The 19,077-nt window shown below is 45.5% G+C and overlaps 1 protein-coding gene across 5 annotated transcripts in view; it reads left to right on the top strand.

The window, feature by feature from the left end:
- Positions 1–19,077, top strand: part of MARK3 (microtubule affinity regulating kinase 3) — a 90,877-nt gene that overhangs the window by 47,047 nt on the left and 24,753 nt on the right. For all 5 annotated transcript variants that reach the window (XM_079768040.1, XM_079768042.1, XM_079768041.1 and 2 more), the window contains exons 4-7: positions 5,475–5,523; positions 7,811–7,876; positions 13,162–13,232; positions 17,909–17,965. In XM_079768040.1, coding sequence (XP_079624166.1) covers positions 5,475–5,523; positions 7,811–7,876; positions 13,162–13,232; positions 17,909–17,965 — 243 coding nt within the window. The remainder of the gene's footprint in view (positions 1–5,474; positions 5,524–7,810; positions 7,877–13,161; positions 13,233–17,908; positions 17,966–19,077) is intronic.

A 19,077-nucleotide genomic window follows, 5' to 3' on the forward strand; every position in this document is an offset into this window, starting at 1 on the left:
GCTAAGTGATCAAAACACAGTGATTTTTGTCTACTTTTTGTTTTTCAGGAATTTCTCTTTTAGCTAAATAACAAAACCCCACTTTTTTGTTTCTCAATCCATTTCTGTAAAATCCAGATTTGGGGGAGATAGGTAAGGTAGTTATGTAGTTCAAAGGGCACAAAAGCATAGAAAGAAGTCTTCATCTGCCCCTTGACTTCCAGCACCCAGGGCACTCCCTTGCGACAACCAGTGGCATCAGCCTCTCTTGGTCCTTCCAGAGATGTTTCTCTGTGTAGAGAAGTAAAGACACATTTTTCTCCATGAACCCTGGGCTTTGCCAGCCCCTCTCCCTTGGTTTTGCCTGCGAGGGTCGTGGATTTGTTCTTGCTTTCAGCAGAGGTGCTGTGCTCAGCGTGGTGAGAGGGACAGTGTCCGCACCGGGCTGCGGGAAGGCAGGCGTGTCCTCCTTCGCCGTTCCTTCAGGAAGCACCCAGAGGTGCTCTAGGATCTAGGACCTAGGAGCAGATCAACCATTTCTGACCCCACAGGTCGGTCTGCGCTCCAGCGTCTGGCCTTCATTCTCTCCCTGCCTGTTCTGAGCTCGCAGTGTGGACTGTTCTCTCTGAAATGTTTGTCCCCGGGCCAGCCCGTCTTTTCCTTCTGCACAGTGAGGAGGTTCCTTTCCTTCCGAGGGCGCTCTCTTTACACTGGGAGTCTTAGCCCGGAATTTAGAAATCTGTACCCAGATTTCTGTCCTGAGCTTCAGACCTAAACACCAAGTGCAAACTGTGCTCTCACTGTCGTCACTTAACTGCCCCTCACGGGGTGTCTGGAACCAGCCCCAGCCTGCCTTGCCTTTCCCGCCATTGTGTCTTCCCTGTCTCAGTGGCATCCGTATCCACAAACATGGGTGTCAGCTACAACAGCCTCCCTCCTCTTGCCCTCTGAACATTTCCTGACCGTGTCTCCTTCTCCACCCAAGGCTGCTAAATATGTACTCATTCATCTTGGATTTACAGTGCAGCTCTGTCCTGTTAATGAAGAGGGTGATCATTTACTCCTTCCATTATTTCTCACACACACCTTGTAACTCCGCCTCTTGGCCCGTTCCTTTTGTCTCAGACCTCCTCACGGAGTTTAGATCACACTTTTATGTTGAGAACTCCCCATCCGCTCCCCCCCCCCCCCCCGTGCTCTCGGTTATGTGCTCATGTCATTTTTATATTGCTTGGTAAAATTGTTTTTTCCCAAAGAGAATTCCTGTACATCCCAAGTTCTGGCTATTGGGACACTTGTTTATTATGTGATGTGGTAGGTTCGGTGTCCTTGGTATTCTGATCACCAGAGTCCCGAGTTTTTCCCTTCAGAGATGTTTGTTCGGCTCCTGTGTACCAGTTCCTAGAGGACAAGAGGACGTGATGATGTGTGGAGGGTGCCGATTGCTCAGTGAAGAGAGAATTCTTTCACTTTATACATTTCTGGGTTTTTGTTTTTAATACTCACCCAAGTCCATGTTCATTGATTTTTAGAGAGAGGGGAAAGTCAGGAGGGGGACAGAAAACATCGATGCGAGAGCAAAATATCGACTCGTTGCCTCCCAACATGACCAAGTGGGGCTGGGGATCGAACCTGACACCTAGTACGTGTTGGAATCAAACCCGAGACCTACTGTACGGGGCGATACTCCAACCAAGTGAACCGAGGCGTATCCATTTTATTTTTTACGACTAGCATCTGCTAAGATTGAAAGGAAATGTATAAAAATAAGTTGAATTAAGACAGTAGAAGTAGATAAATTTCTCTTAAATGTTCTTTTATAACAAAACTTTAAAAACTTATTTTTACAGCTCTGATGGGGACTTCTGACGTTCCAGTTTTCTTTAATAAATTATTTCTGTGCACATTTAACTATCTTTAGCCATCAGGCTCACAGTTGATCTGAATGTATGATATCTCTGGCATTATCACATATGCAAATTGTTGACTTTTTAAGAAGTTCTCTGCCAGCCCCTATTGCTCTGGGGTTTCCTATAGCAGCAGCTTGTACTCTGTCAGTCATGTTACTTGAATATTTTAAAGGGGTTTGCGTGGAATCCTGGAGTGCGTGTGGACTTTGGAGTCAGACAGCTCCGAGTCCCGGTCTGGCACCCCCTAGCTGGGGGGGGCCTTGGACAAGTTTCTTCCCTTTCTCGGTCACCTGACAGGTGGGGAGGTTCCGTTAGATGTGATCATGGGTGTGAAGCTGCTGGCTCAGGGCACTTGGTAACTTAGCCTCGGGCTTGCTCCCCCTCGTGGTTGCCTTGGTGTGAGTGTAACTCATTTCTGCTGATAGAGGTAAGCGTGATTCTGATAGCACTGCCCGTGAGGGAACCCTGGGCGGCTCCTGCCTGCACAGTTAGCTTGTCCTCCTCACCTCAGCATCTTCCCTGTTTTCACAGCTCGTCCCTCTGTGACGCCGCTGTAACCAGGGACCCTCTGTGTGTCGGTAGTGTAGCAGTCGTCTACTGCTCTCTGATGGCTCCAAAGCTCAGCAACTTCAGCTCAGCGTTGTCATCTCGCAGTTTCTGAGTCCTGTGTGAGGGAGTGACAGCTGGTTCCAGCTCAGGTGCTCTTCGGTTAGAGCCCCAGCTGCAGGCCCCCCCTGTGGGCGTGACGTCTCCCTGCCACCTGGCCTGTCCCTGGGAACTCAGTGTCCTCGCCGAGCCACAGGGCCTTTTATTGGCCTGGCCAGTCTCTTAAGCCCCCACCATTGCTTCTGCCTTACTCTGTTCCTTAGAAGCAAATCACTAAGTGCCCCTATACTCAAAGTTCTTCCTTCGGAGGGGAAGATTGTCAAGGAATTTGTGGACATTCTTAAAAACTACCAGACCTGCCCAACCGGTGTGGCTCAGTGGTTGAGCATTGACATAACCAGGAGGTCGAGGTTTGATTTCTGGTCAGGGCACATGCCCAGGTTGTGGGCTCAATCTCCACTGGGGATGTGTGCAGTAGGCAGGCGATAAATGATTCTCTCTTATTATTGATGTTTCTGTCTCCCTCTCCCTCCCTCTCCCTCTCCCCCTCCCCCTCCTTTTCCCTCCTCTCCCCCTCTCCCCCTCTGCCCCTCTCCCTCCTCTGCCCCTCTCCCTCCTCTGTCCCTCTCCCTCTGTCCCTCTCCCTCTCCAAAATTAATAAAATTATATATATTTTTTAAAAGAACAAGAAAACTACCAGACCTAGGTGCTTGCTGAAAAGTAAGATTCTCAAGGCCCAGTTCCGATGTGGTGACTGGTGGGGCCCAGAAAACTGCAGCTGGTACCAGCACCCTCATGACTGATCAGGGGGCCTGGTGCCAGACGGGTCACTTGGTTCTCATTGGTCACACCTCCGATCTCCACTCAGATACACGGAGCACAGCCCGCTTTCTGCTGGGGCGCCCTTTGTCAGGCCTGTCGAGTCCACTTTCCTCCATGGTGCCATCCAACACACGACTTTCTCCCCCTGAACTCCTAGAATAGTCCATCTTTTTCTGCTCTTTGGTTCTAATGACTTTGTTTCAATGCTGCACTACTAGGAGAAATTTTAAAAACAGTTGCCTTCTTTCAGCCTGCTGTCTGGCCAGCGGTGTGGTACTTGCCGGGAGTTAGTGCTTTCCTGCAGACATTTCTCAAACAGATGAGTCCCTGTGTGCGCCAGGCTTGGTTTCAGCTGTGTGAGTGTGTGTGGGGGGGGGGGGGGGGGGGGGCTAAAAGGAGACAGCTGTGCTCCCTGTGGATGGTGAGGTGGCAGTAAGTAGGTACACCAAAATGTACCATCCGTCCCAACTTGAAAAACATTCTAGGGAAGAATGCTGTAAAGCAAGGGAGCCGGACTCGGAAGAGGTTTTCAGAGAATCTCCCTGAGACCGGAAGGCTGGAAAGGAGAAAAGACTCGGAGGAAAGAAAGAGCTGGGAGTGTGCTGGGTCCTGACAGGAACCGAGGGGGCCGGAGCAGTGACAGCTGAGGTCGGAGGGGTGACCGGAGGCCGCCTGGCCAGGGCTTCCCTCCAGATGCGGTGTCCCGAGCTGCGGGGTACGGCAGCCGACCCGGAGCTCTTCTGACCTGGCTGTTGTGGAAATGACTGGGAGGCTCCACTACAGCTACGCCTTCAGCTCTCACAGATGGGAACGCGGGGTTTCTGTGTCAGTTTGGCAGGGGGCAGCTGAGAACTCCGGCCTGATGGGTGGTTGGCAGGTGCTATCTTCTCACCTGGCACCTAAGATCTGAGAATGGCCGCAGCAGCCACCAGCCACCAGCGGTGTCTGTGTTGGTGGAAAAAACGCCCGCCTTCGGAGATGAGTCAGTGTTCCAGACAGGAAGTCTGTCCACCTGGTTCCATGTTGTTAAGCTCTGGGCTCGGTTTGTAGGTCAGATAGGTCCGTGTCTCTCCGTGCTCGCAGTGAGCTGCTAGGCCACTTGTAGGTCAGATATGGTGGGCGAGGGCCAGCTCAGCCAGCCCCGCCCGCCCTGGCTCCTGCCGGCGGTAGGAGACTGTGTTCGGAGACCTGGTCTGGCCACACTCCCACGGACTTGGGAAGGTCTTTTCCTCCTTTTCTGGTTTCCACGAGTCTGCAAGAGGGCTGGATAAGATGGCCTCAGTTTCTGTTGTTTTCTGAGTCATGTTGGATCAGCCCGGCCATGAGCTGGGACCCTCCTCTGAAGTCCCAGCACCTGTTCACCCAGCAGCAGCCTCACGTTTCTCCTCCCTGTGTGCTGGCTGGGCCTGACGGGCAGTCTGTCTGTCTGCTGGGCTCCCCTGGCTTTTCCTGTGGCAGCATTCGGGGGCGAGATGGTGGGCTACCTCAGGTGGACAGTGGTCTCTCTCTACGTGCAGTGTTTCATCCTCAGAGAGGCTCAACTGTCTTCGTGTTAGGGCGACATCATTCCAGGAAAGCAAGCCCCGCTGCGCAAACCTTCTGTCCTGCCCTTGCTTGCCTCCAAGTCACTCGTGTCCCAGCGGCCAAGGCCAGTCACACACAGTACAAAAGGGAGCACGTGAGGCAGTGCTGATTGGGGCAGTTATTAAGTCCCTCAGCTTCCATGCTAAATGACCTACCTCTTGTGAGGCTTCCTGCCATGGTTTTGTTCAAAATCTCTCATAGAATTCCTTGGCATTATAAACCTAATACACTCAGGATGCAGTTCACTGGGACTCTACGTTTTGGTTTTCATATACCTGAGTCAGACGAAGTTTAGCCACAAACTGTTCTTGCCTGGATCCCATCTTATGTGTTCAAGACAGCAAAGGGGCATTCTCCTCTGGCACCTCTGCTTTTTCACAAGAGAAAGTTGAGGCGCGTGGTATTGGGTTAAAGCGACTTCACAGTTACCCTGTACTTGGTGTTTGTCTTAGATGTGAAGTACTGGGCGTTACCAGTGAATCGGTTCTCTGGGTAAAAGTTAAACTTATATTGCAACAGTGGAAGATAATGTGTAATAACCTGTTTCGGGGGCATTGTGTGTTTGTTTTTTAGCTCTTCAGAGAAGTAAGAATAATGAAGATTTTAAATCATCCAAACATAGGTACTTTCTGCTTTCTTAAGTATTTTTGTGTCTAAATACATTCTTGAAACTATCTCATAAAGTTAAACATGTATTCCAGGAGAGAGATGTCTTCCCTCCTCCCAGCCCAGGCACACTTTTAATAAAATACATCTCCAAACTGTTTATCATTTGTATTAACTTTCTGAAATTTGCTAAAGACGAGTTAAAAGCTTAGATACTAAACATTTGAATTTAAAGCTTCAATGCAGTAGAAACATCTATAATTAGATTATAATATTCTAATTTTTTAATTAGTGGAAAATATAGTTGTATTTAATTCATAGCTAGAGAGAAGGGAATTCTGTTAAGTCAGAGTTAAGATTTTCAAAGATAGACCCTTTCTAAGAAAATACTTGTACATTGAACCATTTAAAAAGACATAGGATAGTTATCTACTGGGAATTTGATATGAATTGCTTTATACGACACAGATTTGTTTTAAGTGTCCTCTGCCCAGCTCTGCTGGGTGTGATGAGGTGGGCTCAAAAATGAGGAAGGGTCATGGTCCTGTCTTCATCATAATTGTGAGACCAAGATGAAAGTGTGAAATTCCCCAATCCTGGCCTGTTGTATAGATATCTCAATGGAAATTTTTGATCCCATATATCATAATAGTTAAAAAGAATATAACTGCTTCTTTACACAGTAGTAGCTCCTGCAGTCTAAAAATATTACTTCAAGAGTAAAATAACTCTTTTATCATGTAGGTAGTGAACACTTAATAAATATTGATTAGAAGAATAGTGAAATATACACACAACAAGTGAAATAACTCTTAAGACAGCCAGTTGTATCAGTTTACTATCAGAATCACTTCTAGGAGGTGGAAGAAAACAATGCTACGAAGCCATCATCCCATTATCAGTGATATTAGTTAAAAAGTGAAAAACTATACATCTTAAAATCAGTAAAATATATGTTTGGAGAAAAGAAAAATAAGGAATATAATAAAAAGAAAACCTTTCTTCATTTTTTGTTTCAACCCTTTGGTTAGCAAGCCAACTCTGAATTTTAAATTCTAACTTCTCATCCAAAACACTTCTTATTACTACTGCCTAGAACTAGCTAACTTAAGCATATTTATTTTATTTTTTAATTAAGTTGTACCCTGATTGGAGTTCTCTCTACTTATTACTAACTGACCTATCTTTGATCCATTATCTTTGATAATAGATTTAAATGTCTAAAAATTTACTATTGGATTAAAATCGTTTTCCCAGGAGAGCTAATATTTGCATTGGAATTTGAGAAAGGTTTTGTTTATATGTTGATGGTTTTCCAGCATATATGTCTTAAATTTATCTCAATGATTTTTCTTGATAACCCAAATATATCATCTTAGAAAAATGATAGTTTTATTCATTAGTTCAACAAACATATATTAAATACTATGTTAGGTATTTTATTTGGCCTATTACTCTCTGTTAAAACATCAGAAAATAGCCCCAAATATAAAAGACTAGCATTCCCCCCACCCTTTGGTAAATTTAATTTTCAAGTCTGTATTACCAGAATAAAGTAGATAATGCAAAACATTGATTTGATAGCTTTAGAAATTTAGTTTTATTTTAAAATATATGTATTTGATTTTTTTATGGTTTTATGAATTAGCAGTAATCGGAAGGTTATTTCTCTGTCACAGGATCTGGTATGATAAAGTTACTCTGACCCATTGAAAAGAATTCTTTTAAAAGTTCTTTTCAGTTAATCACAGTATAATCCCTTCTACTTCTTTCCATCGCTGGCTTCAGAATAGTAACAAAGGAACCTTGTTTTTTGGAGAATTTGTTTCCCAAGCAATATAAGTCTCAGGTGGAATTATATATATCCTTGAAGCCAGAACGAAAAGTAAATAGATTTGCACTTGCGGAAGTAGAGTAGACCTGAGCAGTCCCTGCCGTTTGAATGTGAAATAAGGCTTTTCCTGAGGTGCAGGGGAAGAGCTGCTGGGAAGGCAGCTACCGGGACAGCCGCCCTGCCAGGCAGCGAGAGCATGGGGCAGGCACACCCCACCAGGCTGTGAGTGCACGCCGAGGAACACGCTTCCGGCACCCAGAAAGAATCATTATTTTTATGGAATTCCAAGGCCTTACAAAATATTTTCTGTTGTTGTTGTAATATATAATAAATGTCGTAAAAGCAGTTTTTAGAGCGCCCTCTATTAAAATCTTAAACATAAAATAGTTACTTTTTGTAGTTACAGTTTATATGTACGTGGTGTATGCACACAAACATTTGTTTCTTCTGTATCCTCTCCCTCCCCCAGTGAAGTTATTTGAAGTCATCGAAACTGACAAAACACTCTACCTAATCATGGAGTATGCAAGCGGAGGTAAGGAGCTGATCCCTGTTTTTCTTTCTTTCCTTTGGGAAGCGCACATCACACGCCCACATTGATCGTTGCTGCGTTTCTTTACTGTGCACAGTCATAATACACGAGGGTGAAAGTCAGAGAGCCCGCTGTTAGCAGTTCTGTGGGTTGTCATTGTTTCACTATTGACATTTTAAATGGACAATATCCAGATACTTGGATTTTTTTATTGTGGTAAAATTACACAGCATAAAAGTTACAGTTTTAACCACTTAAAGTGTACAGTTCAGTGGCATTAAGTAATACACATTGTTGTGTAACCATCACCACCATCTATCCACACAACTTTTTCCATGTTGCAAAACTATAGCTCTGTCCCATTAAACACTGCCTCCCTGCTCCCTCCACCCCCAGTCCCTGGCAGCCACGTTCTGCTTTCTGTCTTTATGACTTGGACTGCTCTAGGGACCTATATGAGTGGAATCATACAGTTTTTGTCCTTTTGACTGCCTATGTCACTCAGCATAATACCCGTAAGGCTCATCGATGTTGAAGCATGTGACAGGCTTTCCTTCCTTTTTAAGACTGAATAATACTCGTGTGTGTGTGCGCGCATGCGCGCGTGTCTACACCACATTTTATTTATTTCAAGTACTTAGATTTTTAAATATACCTGGATATTAGCCTGTTTGAAATAAACTTGTTTTTCCTTATCAGATTTTAATGTCATTGGTGTCCATCTTTCCCAAGGCCAGAAGTGATGGTTATAATGCAATAATTAGATTTTCCTTAAATATTAAGGACTAGTAATTATTTGCCTGCAAGTTTATATAAATGTAGACATTTTTCAGAAATGAATATATATTTATAGCTCTTGTCTTTCACAAAGATTCTCATTTTACAGTAGGCTTGTAGTTGTTGGACCCTGTGTGGCTTGTGGAGGTCAGAAGCTGTCCTGCTTATCTTTGGGTGTTTCCTACTCCTAGCACAGTGTCTGACACATAGCATTTTCTAAACAAATAAGAATTTAGTTAACTTTATAAAATTATAAACTACTGGGGACATACTCTATTTGACTATGGTATAGCTTAAATTGTTTTGGTTAGAGTTTTAGTTTTTCATTAGCACCTTTATCCAGATGATAACATCTGAAAGCAAAAGTTAAATTGTAGCCTCCTTGTAGTGAGTTAACCATTGAATAAAAGATTGGAAGGCTGTTGTGAGCAAGTAGTAGGCACACCCCTGACATCTCTTTTTCATACTCCTAATTCATTATTAGTTGTGTGCCTTCTATTTTAAATGTGTGGTTGAAGAATGTAGTTGGTTTTCCACAATTGATTAGTCGTAGGAAGAGCTGAGGGATTATTAAAGAACTGAACATCTATATGGAGTTCTAATACTTTCTAGTCTCCTTACAGAGTAAATCTTAAGAACCTTTCCATTGGTGTAGCCTCATCAGCGCTCAAGTCCTTCTCTTGCCTGATCGCTCCTTGAGCTTCACAATGACTCCATGATGTGGCCAGGCAGTGAGTGATGGCCTTTATCCTTGAGGCAAGGAGGCTGGGAAGTCTCACTGTGGTCACTTTGCCAGGCCTGGAGCCCAGCCTTCTGACACTATAGTTGGCCATGGCTTTCTGTTCCCACCTGTTCTAGGCACAGTGTTGTACAGATTGTTCTTATATGTGAACGAAACAAAAACATCTGGCCCAGCCAGTGTGCCTCAGTGGTTGGGTATCAGCCCATGAACCAACAGGTCACTGGTTTGATTCCTGGTGAGAGTATATGCCCGGGTGTGCGGAGGAAGCCGATCAATGTTTCTCTCTCATCAATATTTCTGTCTCTCTATTCCTCTCCTTTCCTCTCTCTAAAATCAATAACAAATATTAAAGAAAAAAAACAAAAACATCTAAGAAGCACCCAGTTTTCGTAGAAAGAGGATGTGCTTTGGGAAAGAGAGGTGGGGTCAGTCCATCCAGTTCCCCTCGTTGGCAGAGCGACCTGATAAGTGACCTGATAAGTCTCTGAGTTTCTCAGTGACTTGCGAACAGGGTCCTCCTCTGAGAAGCATTAAAAAGCGCTCATCAGAGGTGGCGGTGTGTTGGCTTTGGCTGTTGGTTTTAATCATCTCAGTAAAGCACTGTCAGTTTTCAGGACGTCCGTTTGATTGTTTATGTTTGCCCCATTTTGAACAATAAAAAATTTCATTAGATTTACTTCCGATTCCTCCCCAGTCTGGTGTTTGTCAGTTTAGCAGAATCAGTGAATTATAGAATTGGAAGGAATCTTAGAAATCATCCAGGACACCTACCTAATTTTTACAGATGAAATTAAAGCCTTGAAAGATGTTCTATGCCAACAGTTCCATCACTAGTGGCAGGACCTGAACCTTCATCCAAGAGCTTTCTCAACTGTCCTGTCCAGTGTCCTTCCAGCAACCACAGGGCCCCTGACCTGGGTGGAGAGAGCCACTGTTTGCTATTTTTTCTCTAAGAGATAGATAGCCTTTAGGGGTTTTCAGTTTAGCGGCTTAATCTGAGTGCTAATACATCTATAATTATAAAAGTGTAATATGCTAATTAGACTGGACAGCCGAATGACCTTCCAGACATCCTTCTGGACGAAGCCGAGGTGGTGGGGGCAGAGGCAGAGGCAGTTAGGGGCGATCAGGCAGGCAGGCGAGTGGTTAGGAGGCAGCGGTCCCAGATTGCGAGAGAGATGTCCAATTGCAAGAGGGTGCAGGCCAGGCTGAAGGACACCACACACACACACACACACACACACACACACACACACACACACACACACACACCAGGCTGAAGGACACCACACACACACGCATGAATTTCGTGCACTGGGCTTCTAGTTTTTAATAAGGAAAAAACAGATGTGGGATGAATTCCTGATTTATAACAGTAATTGTGAGTATGATTTTATGGTTCCTAAAACTCTTAAGAGGTTTATATTATATTTGAATTTATAAAATTGTTTTAAAATTATTCTGACAGACTTGGATTTTATCTGTGAGAGCAGAGGAGAATATTAAATGACTGACCTCTTGCAAGGATCACTCTGGCTCCTAGAGGGGGAAGCGGGTTGGTGTGAGGAAGGGACCGACCCACCACAATAACTAGTGGGTCTAATCTATTACTGTTTTTTAAGTCAAAACTGTTTTCCATATGATATGCATATATCTTTAGTTGTTTTCACATTTTAACTACTTGGTTTGTTTTTTTAATCCTCACCCGAGTATATTTTTCCATTGATTTTTAGAGAGTGGAAAAGAGAGGGAAAGATAGAAATATCGGTGAGAGAGAGAGAGAGACGTCGATTGGTTGCCTCCAGCATATGCCCCAACCAAGGTCCCAGAATCAAATGGGGACCCTTCGGTCCACAGGCCAACACGCTATCCACTGATCCAAACCCGCTAGGGCTTAACTACTTGTTTTGACACTGTGTTCTGTTTACAAATAGAAAGGTCATTTCCTTAGCAAATGCTGACATTTTTGGAGCTGACATTTAACTTCAGAAGTCATCACAGTTAAATGAATAGTTTGGTGTTAATTGACATGTAATACCTTTTAAAAGATCATTATGCAATCAAGTGATAAATGGAAAATATTCTCCCTTGTTTAAAAATGTATCAGAGCCCTGACCAGTTTGACTCAGTGGATAGAGCATCGGCCTGTGGACTGAAAGGTCCCAGGTTCGATTCTAGTCAAGGGCATGTACCTTGGTTGCGGGCACATCCCCGGTGGGGAGTGTGCAGGAGGCAGCTGAATTGATGTTTCTCTCTCATCGATGTTTCTAACTCTCTATCCCTCTCCTTCTCCCTTTCTCTATGTAAAAAATCAATAAAATATATTTTTTAAAAGCTGTATTAGAGTTAGGGCTAAAAGCTTAAAAAGGCAGAGATATTCATTACAATTCAGAATGACTTTTTCCTCAAAAATATTTGTTTAGAACCAGCTGTTTTTAAGTATCAAAATCTTTTTAAAAATATATTCTTATATTTTTATTGATTTCAGAGAGGGAGAGAGAGATAGAAACATCAGTGATGAGAGAGAGTCATGGATCGGCTGCCTCCTGCACACTCCCCACTGGGGATCGAGCCCACAACCTGGGCATGTGCCCTGACCAGGAATCAAACCATGCCTCCTGGTATATAGATCAACAATCAACCACTGAGCCACGCCGGCTAGGCAAAATGTTTCTGTCAAATGTTGTCACTAAGCTGATGGTAGTATTCTTTGTTTGTATGAAGTGGACAGGATTCTTTCCTAAACACAGTTTATACCACATTTGTTAAATTAGTCCTCTTTCTGTGGATTTCAGAGGTGTTTCTTTATTCCATATTGATAAGCAATTGGCAGAACTGATACATTCGTTGAATGTCACCCCTCTTCCCCAAGAAATGTCCACCGGCTTTACCCCCACACTTTGTCCTGATTCCCTCCCTTCTCACATCGCTGCCGTGTCCCACTCTAGGCCCAGCGCTCTCATCCTGTCTCTTCCCCACCCCTAACCTGCTTCTCCCTCTAGCAGCCAGAGTGATCCTTGTAGGAGGTCAGCCATTTCATATTCTCCTCTGCTCTCACTTGGCGCTGTGCCCGAATCCTTACCAAAGCCCACCAGGCTCTTCAGGACCTCACCCTCCTACCCATTCCTGTGCCCACCCACTGCTGCCCTCACTCCGTGCTCACAGTGGTCAGCAAGACGTTTGCACACTTCCTGTCCCTTTGCCCATTTTCTCTCCCCAACACTTCTTATCGCCTGACACACTGTCTAGTCACTTGTCTGTCTGCTGCCTGTCTCCGCTACTAGAATGGAAACGCCGCGCGGAAAGGGACTTGGCTTTGTTCACTGCTCTGTTTCGCCAGAGCCTGGAACAGTGCCTGGCAGTTAGTAGGCACTCAATAAATATTTGTTGAATGAATGAATATATTCAGGAAGTGCTAGTTTGTCATAGTCCTACAGTGAAGACTTCCTCTTTTAACAAAAATAACATCCATTTTAACTTTTAATTTTCATTGCTAAGTTTTTATTAAACACATTAAAAATGATATTTAAAATGAAAGTTTATAATTTAATTTCAGGGCTTTTATCTAGCTTTAAGATTTTGTAGATGAATTTTACCTATAATTGAACTTAAGGCTAACTTAGTTTAAATTCCACATATTTCTGTTTATCTTCATACCTATATTTAAAAATAAAATTAAGGCATTGCTAAGAATGAAACATTATCGATTTATGGGAAATTAATGCTCAGAAGTAGGACTTCTTTTTACTTTTATTTCTCTCAATTATAGGTGAAGTGTTTGACTATTTGGTTGCACATGGAAGAATGAAGGAAAAAGAAGCAAGAGCTAAATTTAGACAGGTATGAATTAAGGTACCTTTAGTTTATTAATTGATAAAGTAATCTCAATTAAACCCTGAAACGAACAGGTGTCTGCACATATAAATGGTTGTAGGACCATTGGATGGAGCAGGGGTTGGCCATTCAGTTCAACAAAAATTTATTAAGTGCCTTTGTGCCTAAGGCCCTTTTTTAGAGCTAGCCTTGGTTTCTGTTTCTGGCTTTGTAATTGGGGTTTTAGCCTCAGGTTTTTTTGTTTGTTTTTAAATATATTTTTGTTGATTTCAGAGAGGAAGAGAGAGATAGAAACATCAGTGATGAGAGAGAATCATCGATCAGCTGCCTCCTGCACGCCCCACACTGGGGATTGAGCCACCAACCAGGGCCTGTGCCCTGACTGGGAATCGAACCGTGACCTCCTCCTTGGTCATAAGTCGATGCTCAACCACTGAGCCACGCCAGCGGGGTTAGCCTCACTCTTAACTTTAGTTTTTGACAGTTGAGCCTTAAAAACCAGAGTCTTTCATAATATCTATGATTATACTAATTAAAACTATTTCCAAGTTTTTAACAATAGTAATTCCCATTTATTGATTGATCACTACCTGCCAGGCATGGGGATAAGTGCTTTACCTACATTAACGTAAACCCAGCAGCCTTGTGAGTTAAGGAGTATTATGCTCATTTCCTAGAAATAAGGAAACGAGCACAGGCAGATTAAATAATTCACCCAAAATTTGATGCCTGGTCCTGTGACATCAAAACTCAGGAAATGTTTACTCCTTATGTTGTGTTGTTGTTAGACTAGGAATTAGCACGCTTGTTCTGTAGAGGGCTACATAGTAAGCATTTCAGGCGCTGTGGGCCGTCCGGTCTCTGTGGGAGCAGTGTCACTCGGCAGTTGTAGCACAGACACAGCTTCAGACAATATGTAAATGACGGCTCACACGATCGCTTCCAGCAAAACTCTCTTTACCAGAACGAGTGGCGCGGCGCTGTCCACCCTGACGCAGGGCAGGGAAGGGAAGGGAAGGAGCGGGTGCTTCACACTTTCACCTGGGCTGTGCTCCCATGGCTACAGGCTCTTTATTGAAATGGCAGGGCAGCCTCATTTCTCTCAGAACTTGGAAATTTTTATTTTATTCACATTTAAGATTGTCAAGGTAGAGTATAGATAGGAGCCTTTAAAGCTTTCACAGTATTTGGAAAGGCAGTTTTAGCTGATTTTTAAGATTTCTCATAACATTTGCCTCTCTTGATTTGTTTAGTGTTTATGGTTAAGGGCTTATTAATAAGTTTAATTTTAAAAGCTTAAAAATATTAATGGTACTTGGAATTGAAACCTATTAAATATCAAAGTTGAAACTAATTTTTGTCTATCATTTTACTTCTCTGAGCCTCAGTTTTTCTATTTATAAAAAGTGAAAATTGCCTGGCAAGTGTGGCTCAGTGGTTGAGCATCGACCCGTGAACCAGGAGGTCACTGTTTGGTTTCCGGTTAGGGCACATGTCCGGGTTGCGGGCTCGATCCCCAGTGGAGGGGTGCAGGAGGCAGCCGATCAGTGATTCTCTCTCATCATTGATGCTTCTATCTCTCCCTCTCCCTTCCTCTCTCTGAAATCAATAAATACATATAAAACTTTTTTTTTTTTTTTGGAAAAAAAGAAAGGAAGTTATACTTGTTGAATTCTGAAGTTCTTTTCAGTTCTATTATTTTATTCTGTTGTCTATGGAAGGAAACTCCAGTTTCTCTTTATTACAAAACAAGTCTGGCCCTTTTCATAGCTGTACTAATTTTTATAAATTGGCCACCTAAAAACCATTATTTTTTTTTGTCTCATAAAATGTCCATTCCTTCCCGTTCAGATGGATGTGTCTGAGGCAGCGTCAATGGGCTGTGGGTTACAGCTGAGGAGAAGGCCAGCGGCAGCAGCTTGGAGCCTGGGCCCCCCTCGGGGCCTTTTGGCACTTGACCCCCAACTCCTCTGCCCTCGCTGCCCTTCCCCTGGGCAGCCTGGCTGTCGGAGGGACTGGGACATTCCCCCATGGTGATTGTTAGTTTTCTTCAGGAATTCTGAAGCCTTTATTTGAGGAACCTTAATTGGTCTAGGGTCATGAGCAAGGGAGTGTCCCCAAAACGTACAGGTTGTGTCTTTCCACAGTGCCAGGTTTATAGGGGAGACCTCCCCAGTAAGCCAGTGAATCACACGCAGGTTACGCAGAGGAGGGGCTACGAGATGGGAGTGGAGCAAGCGTCTACTCTAGCAGGCAGTCCCCGTCACTGGGGCGCCTGCGGGTGGAGAGGCGGGTGTCCGTCTCGGGGCCGGCAGCTGCGGGGGCAGCGTGTCTGGTGAAGCGGGCGTCCGGCAGGGCTCTGAGCTTGACTCGCACAGCCGAGCTCTGAGTTCGTACGGCCCCCGGGGCTAAGGATAAGGATGGGGTCCTTAGCCATGTGCCCAGGCTTGTGGTTGTGGGCGTTCCAGCCCCTCCCAGGGGTGTTCCCGTTGCATCCCACTACCTCAGTGTTGACTTAGCACTTGATAAACTGTCACGGCTCCAGTGGCTCCGTGCTGGGTCACCAACAGCGTCCAGAAAGCGCGCTGCTCTGGCTCTGCACACCCAGGAAAGGCAGCGTCTGCGCTCTGACAGCGAGAGCTCCATTCCCGCACTTGGAGTGGGTCAGTCCGGGCTCCTACTTCCTTATCCGGCCTGGAAGGGCCCGGCACCCTGGCGCCTCTCCTGCCTCTGTTTCTAATGGCCACGCTTCCCACCCACTGACAGTGGGCATCACTGTGACTAGAAAAGGTTTTCTGTTTATGACAGAGTGAAGCGTATGCCCCACACAAAGCAAAAAGCCAGCCCTTCTTTCCATATTCACCAGCAAATGGCCTTTTCTTTTCCCACTCCTTCCCGCTCTCACTCTAGCTCCCGCTTACGCTGCTTTCAGTTTTTGGCTGAGCTCTTGTTCTTTCCAAAGAAAGAGACTAGATTCCTGGTTCCACCTTCTCCCCTCGCCCCTGAGGTGGTGGGTTAGTGATGCTCTGTCATGTGTGATGGGAAATGAAGTAGGCTTGCACTCCCGTTCCAGCCTGGAGAACATCCGGGTTCTCAGCCTGTGGAAGTAACTGCTTCTAGCTTAAAAGCAGAAGGCAAAAAACCCAACAATTTATTTAGAGTTTTCAAGTTATTGTGGCATTATTTTAGCTTTGAGCTCTTTGGAGGTAAAAGAAGAAAATTCTTTAATCTCTTTGAGAAAGCGTAGGAAATTGTGAAATCTGATTCAAAAGCAGACCTAAGAGAGAAATGTCAGTATTGGGTGGCAATCAGGGAATGGGATCAGGCAGAAATCAGATAAAAGTTACCTGTGTCCTAGGAAGGAGCCTGTTATGTTCTGGGAAAACAAAGCTCTTTCGCTTCGCCAGTTTTCCTGTTGACACAGTAGAGACAGCGTTTCCCAAGTGTCAGCTGCTCCAAACCCCGCATGTTGGCATGGGAGGCTCAGTGCCTGTGTTGCTGCGGAGGAGGTCTGAGCTTCTGCATCTTCACTTCACTCTGCAGCCCCAGCCCAGCCCAGCCCAGCCCCGCTTCTCCCTCTGCTCATGCTGAGCCAAAATACCAACGGATAGAGCAGCCCTCTGAGTTTTTATGTCCAGTGTAGGTGTGTGCGTGTGGCTTACAATTCACATTTGATAATGATTGAGAGAAATAAGTGGTATTTTCATTATAACCCCGGTTTTGTTTACATACAAAATACTTAACCAAAATAACAGGAGATGGTCTCTCTCTTTGGTGGTAGGAGAGGCATATACAGGACAGGGCAAAAGCAGCGTTACAGTTGTGAGTACGTGGAACAGTGTATTCTTGTATTTATTAATTATTGCATTATTTTACATATTTGTATAAACTCTTCTATACTTCATGAGATTTCTATAATGAGCATATAGACTTATAATTAGAAAAGGAGACTTGAAAGTAAGTGTGAAATTTCAGCAAAACGGTTGATTCACAGTTCAGTCACAGGACTCATGAAAAGCTGACTGAAAGCACAGTATCTGCTGAGAGTAGGCGGGTCCTACTGAGATGGCAGCAAAGGTTGTCATGGTACGTGGTGCACGTATGTCACACTCCTCTACTTTAATGCAGAGGAATCAGGTCCTTCGAGAAGGGAAGTAGCTTTTGCTGTCCTTGAACCCACATCAGACAAAGGAGAGAGTGTGGCAGGGAGCAGACGGGCTGGGAAGGAAAGTAATTACCAGGAGAACCAACCTGGGTGGCACCTGGCTGTGGAGGGTCTGGGACTGCCAGTTTGGCTTGGAGCGGGTTACAGGGTGAGCTAAGGTTGCACCTGAGACATCTGGGCCTGGGCCTGGGGCAGCCAGAGCCCCCAGATCCTGGTGGTTGTTGGGCCCAGGAACCACTCAAAAGTACTGGCATGTCGAGGAGGAGGGCCCCAGAAGAGGCAGAATTTCCAGTTAATGGAGAGAGCAGGAAGGACATCCGCACCCATCTCTTCTTGCCTCACTCCTGAACTTCTTCAAATTAGAAAGTTCAGAGCATGAGGAGATCATATTTAGAGACCCATGCAGACAGTCAAGGACTCACTGCGTATCCAGCATGTGAGCACCTGTGACGGACTTGCATCTGAATTACGAATCTGCACCCGGGAGGACTATTAACGTGGCATCTCTCCTGTCCAGATCGTGTCTGCGGTCCAGTACTGCCACCAGAAGCGGATCGTTCACAGAGACCTCAAGGTGAGTCCGCGCCCTCAGAGGGCGCTCCGTTTGTGCGTGCGCTTCTCCGGGCAGCCGTGGCCACGAGGAGGCGTGAATTAGGCTGCTGTTACGGATGACAAAATAAATCTTCTAGTAATCGAGCCCTCTGATCCAGTTACAGTAAACAGCATTAAAAAGAAAGAAAAATGGGTTTGCTAGAAGTAATTTACATCGCAGTTAAAGGAGCTTGTAGTTGGTTTGTGGCGAAAAACCATCACACCAGCAAACTAACGGGGCTCTGGACATGCACCCTCACTGGACAGACGGCGGCCTCGGGGCCTGGCCGTGCCTGCTGCTCCTTCCGCAGTGGCTGCGGGAGCCTCCTTCCCGTCCGTCCTCCCTCTGCCCTCGCTCCTGCAGAGGATCAGGTTTCCCGCTTCACAGGGAAATAGAGACATTCAGCAGAAACTCCCTCCCTCCCAGCAGGCCTCACTTAGCTGCACCCGCACCCCCCCTTCCCCTCTCCGCTGCCCTCTCGCTACAGGGCAGGGGGCGCCTCTGCTGGCCCCGCTCTGTGTTCCGGGTCCTCTGCGTGCGGCTGCCTTCTAGCTGTTGCCTCCTGTCTCTTCCCTCTCGGCTGCCTTCTCACCAGCAGCATTCACGAAAGCATGCTCAAGTCTGTGCCACCTTTTACCAAAACACTTCCACCCAGCTCCCCTTCTAGATCTTCCTTTTTGTCTTCTCCCCGGCCCAGCCATGTTTCTCGAAACACTGTCTATATTCTGTCTTAACTTGTCCCCACTGCCTCTCACCTCACAGAATTGTCACCCACTCGCATGGTCCTCTCCGCACCCCTCCCTGCATTCACACCCCTCTGGTAGCTGCAGTGGCTGCTTGTGTTGATGACCCCGTTCCATCCCTAGCCAGAGCCCCCTCCCGCCCGCTCTCCAGCCACTAAAGGACACCGTCACCTACTGGTAAGCTGCCCTCGGCACCGCGGGCTCAGCAAGCTCACGACCTACATGTCCTCCTTCCGAAACCGGAATGTTCGTTTCTCATCCAGGTGCCCTCGCCTTTGCTCTAGCCCAGTGGTCGGCAAACTGCGGCTCGCGAGCCACCATTTGCCACTCTGTTGACTAATGAGTTTGCCG

Source organism: Cnephaeus nilssonii (assembly GCF_951640355.1).
Source record: "Cnephaeus nilssonii genome assembly, chromosome: 4".
In the NCBI taxonomy this organism is placed as follows: domain Eukaryota; kingdom Metazoa; phylum Chordata; class Mammalia; order Chiroptera; family Vespertilionidae; genus Cnephaeus; species Cnephaeus nilssonii.